We start from the raw sequence: 12,590 nt of genomic DNA, 5'->3' as shown, positions 1-12,590 counted from the left end.
TTCAAGCGTCAATATTGTTATCAAATTAATAATGAAAAGAAATAAGAAAACCAAGTCATAAAAAAATTGCCAAATAATACAAAAATTAATCGTTTGAGTCCCAGACGGTATTGAAAAAACACTGTCGAAGAATCCCAAACAGCACAATCGCGCTTTCCCTATATATGTAAGAAAATAACCAAGCAGCGCAATAGCGCCTTCGACAATATGTAACGCACCGTCAGTTGTCCACAATGCTCAAAATGTGCTGGGTTTTCTCGACATAAAATCTGAGCAACGCAATCGCGCTGCTTGGGACTCAAACGGTTAAATAAATCTTTCCTTTTTTGAATGATAATGTTGTTTTATTTATTCCTTACGTTAGCTACACATATATTATCAAATATTGGAATATATATGTAAAAGGAAGGAAGGGAATACAGTAAATATAGAATAGATCAATAAATATAAAAAACTCCAAATTACATAAACGTATATGAAAAATAAAAATTAATTATTTTTATATTAATATTTGCTTATATATGCCAGCGCCGCGTTGTTAATGTGTGTAAACTTTACAAAACATAACTTGGCATAGCTCTACGCAGGACTAAGTGGACATATAGCGTTCGTTTTAAACACTCTTGTATAACAAGTGCAACATGCTGTCGCTTTTCATCCTCAAATGTTTCTTTCACGCTGACCTTGCATGAAAAGCGAAGTTTCTCGTATAGCACTTTCAAAATAAGCTTATTCATAACTTTGTATCTTCAACAATTAGTTTTCACATATTCAGGGCTACCTATACTTTAGTTCACCCTATATAAATGTAACTATTCACAAATAAAGATTGCATCAAATTATCATTATTTTACAGTCTACATTTATAGAATATTTTACATAGCTCTTAAAATAAATCACCACAGGCTATGCAATAAAAATATATCATATTATTTCACACAAAACGCACCAACAAATATTTTATGCATTTGTTTTTTCATCTAAAATGGTCACTGTACTCGCTCAATGCTAGGTGTACTGTTAGTATAATTAACAGATAATTACATTTTTATGTTTAAATAATAAGTTTTCGCCTATTTGTTGCATTACGATGATAAGGATGTAGCAGGTCATTTTTAGAATGGTCTTCTGATCGAATAGTTTTCAAATTGCCTGAAAATCTTGGAGACAGATATGCTAAACACCGTAAACTTTTTTTAGAAAAAATTTTTCAAAATAGAAAACTTCCTATAATTTATCTTTGTAACAGAAATAAAATATATATAGTTACCATAAAATTTCAAATTTATCGACATCAAATAACTCCAAGTGCTAAAACTTTTTTAACATATTACATTTTTTTATTTTTCTATGCGAAATAATCGCTGAATAATGACTTAGAAACGCATAAAAACGATACAAACAATAATAAAATAATCACAAAAGCCATATAAATCCCAGTGAATCGTAAGTGTAGTAAAATAAAAATATAACAACAGAGAGAGATATATATATATATATAAGTACACTTTCTGAAATTTCTAATTATAAACAGAAGCAACGATGTTTAACAATTTTGCAATATTTGTTCTCGCTTTGAGTGCAGCTGTGTATGGTGAGTAACAGATTTTGTATAATTCTACGTTTTGAGTCTACTCAATTAAATTACTTAAATATCTCTGTTTTGAATTTGATTTCAATAAGTACTGATAACAGCCAAAAGGGCACATACTAGAAAGCAATAATTTCCTTTCAAAAAAGTTAATGATATTTTAGAAATCTCTCTCTCTCTCTCTCTTTCTCTCTTAATAGTTTAGTCTTACCTCACAAGTAATAGAGCTATTTATGTAATTTAATTAACTAACATTATCATGTGCAAAAAGATATACATAATACGATCACCGTACATCTTTATGACGCTCCTTTTGAATGTAGAGAAATGGCTTCCTTCTATGCTTTATTATATGTAGCAGCTATCTTACTCTCGGAAGGGACGTTAAATGTGACGGTCAACGTACATAAAACTTTTTTAAAGAGAACTTTCGTAAGTGTATATACATATATAACTACTTTTAGGCACTGAAGAAGATCCTTTAGCAGTTGTAGTGCCTTTAAGCTTTCAAGAGACTGCAGACCTTAGAGATTCTAGTTTCGACAGACTCATTGCTGGCAGCTTAGCAGAGCCCAACGAGTTTCCCTTTATAGCCGCTATTTTGCTCAAGCAAAATAGAACAATACCAGATGTTTGTGCCCTGTCGTCAGACAAATGTAGACATTTACTAATATCATACTATTTCCACTGTAGTGGTGTTATCATTAGCCCCCAATTTGTGCTTACCACGGCACAATGTATTATAAACAGAAAAGATGATTTACACAAAATTAGAATTCGTACTGGAACGAACAGTCTTTGGGATAACGAAGGTGAAACTCACGAAGTAGAAAGTTATCATCTTCATAACAAAACTAAACGCGAATCAGGTAAAACTGTGGTGGATTATACGATCGGTGTTTACAAGGTAAGAGTTAATTATTTATTAAATTAATTATGTTTATTAATTACATTATTTTATTCTAGCTAAAACATCCTCTGAAGATCAATAATAAGCAGAAGCCTATTCGTTTTGCTGCTTTACCGGAAGCTATAATAACTCGTGATCCTGGGAGTTTGGATATGTTCTTTTCTGGATCTTGTAAGAATATGTTATATAGTTTTACAGCTTTTCTATTTGAAATCTTTGCAGATGAGTCAATATTTTTTACTAGACGTAGTATGCACTTAATAAATATAGTTAATTTGTTCACGTTAAAAGTTTGGAAAACTAACCAAAGGGACTTATTTCAACATTTCTAAGGATCTATTCAAATTTTAGTTTGAATTTGCGATAAACTCAAAGTCAAAAATGCATGCAAATAGTTTTGAACATTTTGTGTTACTTGACTCCTGCTAGTTAAATCATTGAAAGGCTACTTCTAAGTATAATAGTGAGATGTGTGGAAATTGTTTTAAAATCAGATTAAATTGAATTTCCCTTTAAATTAAAGAATAATATATTTTACCACATTTTTAAATTGAATTGAAATTTGAGATTTTAGGTATAGATAAACATTGCTTTAACTATACTGCATTTCTCATATGATGACACAATTTTTAATTATGCATTAATACCTTATTTTGACTAAAATTTTGTTAAATTGAAATGCAGTTTGCAGCTGTATTAAACTTTGTTTATACGGTTAAAACTATTAAGAGACAATGTTACATAATGAACACATTTGCAAATAATTAATTTACAGGGTATGGAACTGTTGTTGGATGGGGAAGGGAATTCCCTACAGGATATGTAAGACCGTACCCACTACCAATTTACTATGCCCCTAAGCTTCTGAAAATGCAAGAAACAGTAGTAATTGAAAGAATTCCTCGCTGTAAAAGATTCATCTTTGAGTATAGAAATAAACCCCTTAAAGATCATGAAATCTGTGGTTACGTAGGCGAGGATATCGTAAGTATTATGAAAACAAATCAATATTTACAGATAAATAAAATCTATATAATTACATGTACCATAATATTATTAATATTGTAGGGAAGTGATGGTGCTACTTTAATTTACGAGAATAACCTTATTGGTATATCTACCTATTCCGGATATCGTTTTATAAACGAAATTTTTCCGGTGGGCACTGAAGGTCGCGGGGCCTACTTCGCTTATATCGAATACCTGAAAGATTTCATAACTGCTACAGTAACAGATTATTAATTATATGAATTATTAAAATAAATAATAAATGATAATATTATATGTCTGAAATTATTGGGATAAGGTCCCGATAACGTAGTAATTCATTTAAATTAATTATCTTTGAATACTGACCACTAATCTGGAACAGTCTTTTATGATAATCAAAGTTGGCCCACCTTCGCATACGGAAAATTGTTGCATCAAAACTTCTTAAGCACTAAAAATTATACACAACATTTTCTTCATTTTTTTACTAATCATGAAGAAAGCTTTAACACTGAATGACTTCAAACTGATATTTTATCATTTCTTTTAACAATTATACGCATGAAAAAATAAAAATCATAGGTAGATGTAAAGGATCCGCGATTGCTGGATTACAGTTAAATATTTTTATGTACTAATTGAAAATAAAGAAATATGCTTTAAAATTCTGAGTTTATGTACTTATTGCTGTAATTAGTTTATATGGAAACTAACTCTCACAATGCCTCTTACAAATAAAGATTTATAAGAATGCAATTGAATATTTATTTTTTCTTCCGTTCTGTTGATCTTTCTAGAGAATATGATGGGGTTGGTTATCTAAACATCCTCAAATCGACCGAAAGTAGTCTAGACGGATTATGAATCTCAGGTCTAAGAATATCATGAGCTGTTTCAAGAGGAACATGAGTCTTCAGGTATCAGTGAAATATTTCGGCTCAACGGTCCACAAGAAAGTAGCTGCTATATTTTTTGAACCACAGTTTAATAACGGAGGCATGGCTGCAGGTGTCAATATTACTATTAAATTAATAATGAAAAGAAAAAAGTAAATCAAACCTTACAATAAAGTTGCAAAATTATATAAAAACCAAATTAGCCTCTCCTTATTTGAGTGATAATGTTGTTTTTTTCATTCCTTACATTAGCTATAAGTATATTGTACAAAATTAAATATATTTATGAGGGAGGATTAGAATACAGAAAATAAAAAATAAATCAAGAAATAAAAGACATAAAATTATATAAATTTACGTGTGAAATAAAAATTAATTTTTCTTATTATATATTGATATTTGTTTAAATATATGCACTGCACTGAGTAACGCTAGTGCCATGGAGCCAATGTATATATAAATTTCACAAGTCTTAATTTGACTTAAGCCTTCGTAGGACTAAGTGGGCGTATAAAAGTCGTTTTAAGCATTCTTGTCTAAAAAGTGCGAGAGGTCAAGTTTTACGCATGGAATTTCAAAAACAAGCGTATTCATCATTTTGTTTCCTTAATACTTAGTTTTCATATATTCAGGGATATCCGTACTTTTAGTTCACCCTATATAATTGTAATTATTCAAATAAAGATTGCTCAAATTACCATTTTCTTACAGTTTACATTTATAGTGTTTTGGAAAGCTCTTAAAATAAACCACCAGGCTACGTAATAAAATATGTGATATTGTTTAACATAATACGTACCGACAAATTTTTTATGTACCTGTCTTTTTTGATTTAAAAATGTCAATTTGACCCTCAGTGTTAGGTTTAGTGTTAATAATTCCAGATAACTATATTTCTATATTTAAAAAATAAATTTTCGCCTATTTGTTGTATTATGCTGATAAGGAAATGGTAGATCATTTTTTATGAAAAGTTATTTTTTATAATATTCCTAAAATTGCTCGAGAAATCATGGTGACGTGTATGATATATCTATACAAGCACCATAAACTTTCTATAGATAAAATCTTTCAAAATTCAAAACTTCCCATACATTATGTTTTTGTAATAAAAACGAAGAAAAGAATAAATATATATACATACCATAGAATCTCAGATTTATCGACATCAAATAACTTCAAGTACTAAAATCTGTTCAGCATATTACATTGTTTTATGTTTCTATGCGAAATAATCGCTGGATAATGACTTAGAAACGCGTAAAATTGATATTAACAATAATAAAATAATCGCAAAAGTCATATAAATCCCAGTGAATCGTGAGTGCAGTAAAATAAAAATATATAACACAACAGATATATATATATATAAATACACTTTCTGAGTTTTTTAATTATAAACAGAAGCAACGATGTTTAACAATTTTGCAATATTTTTACTTGCTTTGAGTGCAGCCGTGCCTGGTACGTAACGGATTTCGTATAAATTTACATTTTGAGTTAATTTAATTAAATTACTTAAATATCTCTGTTTTGAATTTGATTTCAAAACGTATTAAAAGCAGTAAGAAGGACATATGTACTAAAAATCAATAACTGCTTTTAAAAATAATTAATGACATTTAAATAACTTCTCTCTCTCATTCTATTTTAACAATTTAGCATTACCTCACAAGTAATAAAGATATTTGGATGATTTGATTAAATAACACTGAATTATGTGCAGAATAGTAAATACATTGTGTGATGACCGTACATCTGCATGGCGCTTCGTTCGAGCGTATAGAAATCGCTGCCTTCACTAAATTCCTTATTGTAAACAGCGGATATCTTGCTCTCAAAAGGGTTGCCAAATATGACGGTCAACGTACATACAACTTTTTTTAAAAAAAACTTTTGCAAATGTACATATATAACTACTTTTAGGCATTCTAGCTTATGAATTTGAAAGGTTCGTTAGTAGTAGTTTGGCAGGGCCTAATGAGTTTCCTTATATGGCTGGTGTTATGGTAAAGAATAATGGAACTGTTCCAAACAATTGTCAACTGGAACCAAGTAAATGCGCATCTTCAAATCTATCACACTATTTTCACTGTAATGGCGTCATTATTAGCCGTCAATTTGTGCTTACCACAGCAGCCTGCATTATTGACAAAAAAGATGAACTAAACAACATTAGAATCCGTACTGGAACGAACAGTCTTTTAGATAACCAAGGAGAAACTCACGAAGTAGAAAGATATCATCTTCATAACATGAGTATAACTAAAGCACACACAACTGCGGTGTATACAATTGGAGTTTACAGGGTAAACTTTAATTATTTATTATATTAATTATCATTATTAATTACAGTATTTTATTACAGCTAAAAACTCCTCTAAAAGTCAATGATAAACAGAAACCTATCCGTTTTGCTGCCTTGCCAGAAAATATAATAACACGTGATCCTGGGGGTGTGGATAAATTCTTTTCTGGATCTTGTAAGCATATTTTAGATAGTTATACAGTTTATAGTTGAAATCTTAGATGATGTGTCCATATTCTTTTCTAGAAAGAATATTGATTTTATGAATCTACTTAATTTGTTCAGGTTAAAAATTTAGAAAATTAAGCAAGGACATATCTCAGCATTTTTAAAAATCTATTAAATTTCTATATTGAATTTACGATAGTTTCAAAGCTACCTAATAATATTAAATTCAGTCCTATGAGTTTTTTAAATGCTATTGAAACTATTTTCTTGATAATATATAAGTACATGTTGGTTTCATGATAATAGGAAAGATAAGTGACACAGTTTATTTTATGTAGTATTTATATGTAATATAAATTTATCTTAATGGTTTTAACGAATTAATATTAACATTAATGACTCAGATGTTGATGAATGTATCGAATCACATTAATACAGTAGCTTTTAAAACTATTAGGTCCTTTCAAGCCATATTAAATATTTTATATCCACCCAGCAGAATTATAAACTTCGTTTTGTTTCTTTAGTAAATTCATCAAATATAAAGTAAAAACTGTCTCGAAAAAAGCATGCAAATAGTCTTAACATTATGTCTCACACGACTCCTTCAAGTATTTCAATTTTTAAAGGCTAGTTCTAAGCACAATACTGAGATGTAAAAATAACTTTAAAATTAGATTAAATTTAACCCCCCTCCAAATTAAAAAGAACATGTATTTCCACATTTTCTAATAAAATAAGAGTGAAGTTGGAGATTTCAGGTAGGGACAAATATTTCTTTGACTATACTACATTTCACATATGATGTCATAGATTTAAATTCTGAATTAATACCTTATTTTGAATAACACTGATAAATTCAAACACATAGTCTGCAGCTATATTAATCCAAATTTACACGGTTAAAACTATTAAGAGACAATCTTATATAATTAGCACAATCATAAATAAAAAATGTACAGGGTATGGAACAGTTGTTGGATGGGGAACAGACAACTCCGCACAATCGACAGGAAATCTAAATGTTCCCCCTACGCTCAGAAAAATGCAAGACACAGTAATAATTGAAAGAGTTCCTCGTTGTAAAAGATTTATCGAACAGTATGGTATACCCTATAGTGGTCATGAAATCTGTGGATACATTGATGGGAAGATCGTAAGTATTATAAAAAGAATCGTTATTTACAGATCAGTCAAATTTGTACAATTACATGTATCATAATATTATTAATTTTATAGGGTAATGATGGTGCTGCTTTAATTTACTATGATACCTTTATTGGCGTAGCTATCTATTACAAATATGAATTTAAAGACTGGTTTGATGGGTCTGAAGGTTATGGATCCATCTTCGCTTATATTAAGCAATTGGAAAATTTTATAAGTGCTACAGTAGCAGATTATTAATTATATAAATTACTAATATGAATAATAAATGATAATAATCTGAATATTGCAATATTGTGGTAATATTGTTTGACTAATACTATTCGGATGAGGTCCCGATAATGTCGTACTTCAATTTAAGTTTAATCTTTGAACACTTATCACTTACCGTAAGCAGTCTCTTGTAATAATTATAGTTGGCCTACGTTCTTATTCGGAAATTATTGCATTAACGTCGTCTGCACATTTTAATTATACAAAGAATTCAATTTTTTTATTCATCCTAAAGAAAGCTATGGCTCTGAATGACTATAAACAGATTATTTGTCTTTTTTCTTAACAATCATATACAAGAAGAAAAAATGATGAGAAGATTTACAAGATCCACGTTTGCCAAATTATAGTTAAATATTTTTACGTGGTAATTATGAGAAAAAATGTGGTGTAAAAATATACGATTAATAAATTTTTAATTAACAAATTAAAAAATTACCAGTTTATCTACTTTTTGCTTCACAATTAATTTATATGAAAACTTTAAGGGGACGCATTGAGCGACTCAAACACTCATTCAAGTTTATTTTCCAAACTATTAGGAATATGAACTTTTTTGTAAAGATTAAATTTACTGTTTTGACTGTACTGAAGCGCGCTATAAACTCGGTCTTTCAAAATTATAAAAAAAAATTCATAAAAATTATAAATATTTGTAATTTTGTTGGTCATAATAATATTGAAAATTAGGCCTTGTAGCGCGCTAAAAAAAAGTTCTATGACTAGTTTGAGACTAAGACGAAACAAATATACCTAAAAATGTGGAAAATTTTTTTGAAAAACTAAATTAACTATTGAAAGACAAGTTTTACACTGTTTTACCGACGGAGAAGTTTCATAGTGCGTTAGACAAGCACAGGCCTATTAGCGCTCTCTCTTTAGAAGGGGTACCCACACTCTCTCCACCATTCCTCGCTAAACAAACCAGCTCTCCTACACACAGCAAGACAACTGGCTAACTCTGCCGGTCGGTGTGATTCCGTAGCGGAATAATGGAAGAACAAATAAATATTTGTAGATTTCATGGTTAGGTTTTTGCAAATCCGGCGTTGTACCGCCCTTCCATATCATTTCCGACAGCTACTATAAATTTCTCAAATCATTTTATCATCAACAAGTCTCAAAAAACTTGAATTAGTTGACGAAAGCGTGACTCGTAGCAGCCGACACTGGTCGCTAAGTTGTGTAGCGCATCATCGTCGGCTGCTACGAGTCGTGCATTCGTAAACTGAATCAAGTTTTTTGAGACTTGTAGATGACAAAATACTTTGAAAATTTTACTGTAGCTTCCAGAAATGATATGGAAGGGCGGTACAAGATTGGTTTTGCGATAACCTAACCCTAAAACCTAGAAATAATGATTTATTTTTGCATTGCGCTACGGAATCTGTAACGTTATTCCCGTCAGTGTGAAGGGCCACTCACACTACGGGTTTTCTTATTACCTTCGCCCGTCCTTATCTGTCGGTATCAAGGCGCTAGTTGGTCAGTTGGGTGGCCAACAACCCTACGTTATCGTTTGAGTCTTTCGACTCTCTATGCATCTTATATGGCCCTGCGGCCCAGCGTTGCCAACTCCGCCATTTTGATTATACTACGCTGTACAGTGATGTTAGTGATGCCAGAATCAAGCTTTTAACAACGAAAATGAAGTTACCCGCTAGCCAGAAGCAGTATAGAATATTTGAAAGGAAGGGATATGTACCCCTTCCCTTCAAAAATTGTATACTGCTTCTGGCTAGCGGGTAACTTCATTTTCGTTGTCAAAAGCTTGATTCTGGCATCATTGACATCACTGTACAGCGTAGTATAATCAAAATGGCGGAGTTGGCAACGCTGCTACGGCCATGCATTTGGACGGTAGCGGTAGCCAGGGTCGCTCAGTATGCTAGGTCGTGGAGAGAGAGGAGGGTTCCTTGCAGAAGTCCGAGCCTCGCAGACCTATCTGCTGAGGGCATACATTTATCCCTCACCACCCACACACGGGTGGTGTTGAGGAGTGCGGGAACATGCGGTATCATTGCCAAGCATAAAGTTTGCCAGGAGCGGACCACCGCGGAGGCAATGTTCGCGGCCCGTCCAACCATAGCGCAAGCCTATGGGATTACGGAGGGCACCGGGACACATTCCAACGGGCTAACTACGCCCCTGCACAACCCACTATGCATTGGCCGGTATCCAGTCATGACGTACGTGCAGGCTGGCCTATAGCACACGCCTCACGTACGCGAACGGACCCATGGTTGCCTGAGTGCCGCGTCATGCGCTCACCAGCACGCACGGACACATCAGCAGAGTCCAATGGTCGCGTTCCGACTGCCTGCTATGGCAGTCTGCGCACGACATTCGCGCAGCATGCTTGACGCGCGTAACCAGCGTTCAAGCCAGACTCGATGTTCTATCTCCCCTCCTCGTGGGGACTTATAGACACGGTCATTCTTTTTAGGACTCCCCGAGGCCGCTTCTCCTTATCTCAGGTTGCCTGGGTTGTTTGGCATGGCCCTGCCTTACTTCCCAGGGTAACCTGGACATCGTTTACTGGAGCGCCGGTCTTTTCATCCGGGCCTCTGCCTGTCAACGGGGTCTATCCTTGACGTTAGCTATAATCCACTCGTGAGCCTATCTCACGAGTCGGTAACGTAGAGATTAATAATATCCACTGTTCGGTAGCTTTTATACTTTTTATTCGGTATCTCGTATACGTAACGGGGAACTTCGTTACAAGTCACACCGACAGGCAGCGTTAGCCAGCCATCTTGCTGTGTGTAGGAGAGTTGGTTTGTTTAGTGGGGAATGATAGGGAGAGAGCTCGTACCCCTTCTAAAGCGAGAGAGCTAATAAGCCTGTCCTTGTTCAACGCACTGTGAAACTTCTCCGTCTCTAAAACTGTAAAACTTGTCTTTCTTTCAATAGCTAATTTAGTTTTTCAAAAATATCTTCCACATTTTTAGATATATTTGTTTATTCTTGGTCTCAAATTAGTCATAGAACTTTTCTTTAGCGCGCTACAACGCCTAATTTTCAATATTATTATGACCAACATAATTACCAGAATTTATCATTTTTATGCAAATTTTTTTTTATAATTTTGAGAAACCGAGTTTGTAGCGCGCTTCAGTCCAGTCAAAAGAATAAATTTAATCTCTACAAAAAAGTTCATATTCCTAATAGTTTGGAAGATAAACTTGAATGAGTGTTTGAGTCGCTCAATGCATCCCCTTAACTTTCACCATACTTTACAAATAAAGATTTAAGAAAATACAATTGAATGTTTATTTCTGCTTCCATTATGTTGATTTTTGTATAGGATATGATCAGGTTGTTTGTTTAAGTAGACTAACGACCACGGAGAATGGTCTAGAAGAATTTTGAACCTTAGATCCAAGAGGATCATACATTTTCTGGTAAGAGTTAGATATTTGAGGTCAATGGTCGAAAAAAAAGGCTGCGAATTTTTTTGGACAACAGTTTAATAACGGGGACATGGCTTCACATATCAATATTGCTATCATATTAAAGAATGAAAAGAAAAAAGGAAGCCAAACTGTAAAATAAAGTTACCAAATTAATCTATTAGCGCCTGAACGGACATTTTTTGATACCAAAGTTCAGACAGTTACTGTACGATGCATTTCATCGAAAAAAAATTAGGAACCACAGTTTCCTATGTTTTGAAAGTTGCTCTTTCAAATTGTGGCTGTTAAAAATCCGAAAATGAGTTTTTTATGGAAAAATAGCAAATTAAAACAAAATCGAAATTTTTAGATGAAATTTTGGTTTTGAGTTAATTTTTTATGGTTTTTGCATTTTTCTACACATTTAAGAAATACGAATATCGCGTCCAAGATACCTAAACTGATAGTAATTGGTCGTACATAATTGAAAATAAATTTTATCTAGACAAGATGGCGTCCGAAACAACAAGTTGTAGTTTTAAATTTAAGTAATTTTTTTCTCGATAACTATGACCTGAGGAAAAATTTTCTATCAACAAAAAAGTCTTAGTATTAGTTAAAGAATACCCTCAAATTTTTTTATGACTGTAAAAATAATTTTTTTGTTTTCTCAGGAAGTAGAAAATCATATTTGGGTATTTCATGATATTGCCTTTCTCTTATAACCCATTTGTAATCGTGATTTGGCGCTAATTTTGTCTGATTTTCTCATAACTATTTCGTACCTGTCTATAGGAAATTTTTGGAATATTTTGTATGTTTTTTGAATAAGTGCCTAATTCCGTATCAGATTCAGAATGACTCAAGCAAGGAATGAAAGTAGCATTCAAAG

The 12,590-nt window shown here is 32.5% G+C and overlaps 2 protein-coding genes across 2 annotated transcripts; both read left to right on the top strand.

The window, feature by feature from the left end:
* The first annotated feature begins 1,542 nt into the window (after positions 1-1,542).
* Positions 1,543-4,284, top strand: LOC136783780 (trypsin-like). Its single transcript, XM_066744052.1, has 5 exons — positions 1,543-1,594; positions 2,056-2,498; positions 2,558-2,672; positions 3,277-3,485; positions 3,570-4,284. Exons 1-5 carry the CDS (start codon positions 1,543-1,545, stop codon positions 3,741-3,743), a joined length of 993 nt encoding a protein of 330 aa, XP_066600149.1. The 3' UTR covers positions 3,744-4,284.
* Positions 4,285-5,799: 1,515 nt separating this feature from the next.
* LOC136783779 (uncharacterized) lies at positions 5,800-8,704 on the top strand. The gene is made up of 6 exons (XM_066744051.1): positions 5,800-5,851; positions 6,314-6,442; positions 6,524-6,696; positions 6,756-6,870; positions 7,826-8,019; positions 8,103-8,704. Exons 1-6 carry the CDS (start codon positions 5,800-5,802, stop codon positions 8,268-8,270), a joined length of 831 nt encoding a protein of 276 aa, XP_066600148.1. The 3' UTR covers positions 8,271-8,704.
* The last annotated feature ends 3,886 nt before the right edge of the window (positions 8,705-12,590 follow it).

The sequence above is a fragment of the Prorops nasuta genome, unplaced genomic scaffold (assembly GCF_024137725.1).
Source record: "Prorops nasuta isolate Cenicafe-Biocafe unplaced genomic scaffold, Cenicafe_Pnas_1.2 PNAS00035, whole genome shotgun sequence".
Classification (NCBI taxonomy): domain Eukaryota; kingdom Metazoa; phylum Arthropoda; class Insecta; order Hymenoptera; family Bethylidae; genus Prorops; species Prorops nasuta.
Note: the sequence above shows the minus strand (reverse complement) of the source record. Positions and strands in the feature narration are given on the sequence as shown.

Bases quoted from the DNA above. Each gene is read 5' to 3' on its own strand.
- LOC136783780 (XM_066744052.1), top strand. From the start codon at position 1,543: ATGTTTAACAATTTTGCAATATTTGTTCTCGCTTTGAGTGCAGCTGTG. The intron at 2,673-3,276 runs GTAAGAATATGT...ATTAATTTACAG, and splicing joins TATGTTCTTTTCTGGATCTT to GGTATGGAACTGTTGTTGGA. The intron at 3,486-3,569 runs GTAAGTATTATG...TTAATATTGTAG, and splicing joins GTTACGTAGGCGAGGATATC to GGAAGTGATGGTGCTACTTT.
- LOC136783779 (XM_066744051.1), top strand. From the start codon at position 5,800: ATGTTTAACAATTTTGCAATATTTTTACTTGCTTTGAGTGCAGCCGTG. The intron at 5,852-6,313 runs GTACGTAACGGA...AACTACTTTTAG, and splicing joins TTTGAGTGCAGCCGTGCCTG to GCATTCTAGCTTATGAATTT. The intron at 6,443-6,523 runs GTAAATGCGCAT...TGCTTACCACAG, and splicing joins CAATTGTCAACTGGAACCAA to CAGCCTGCATTATTGACAAA.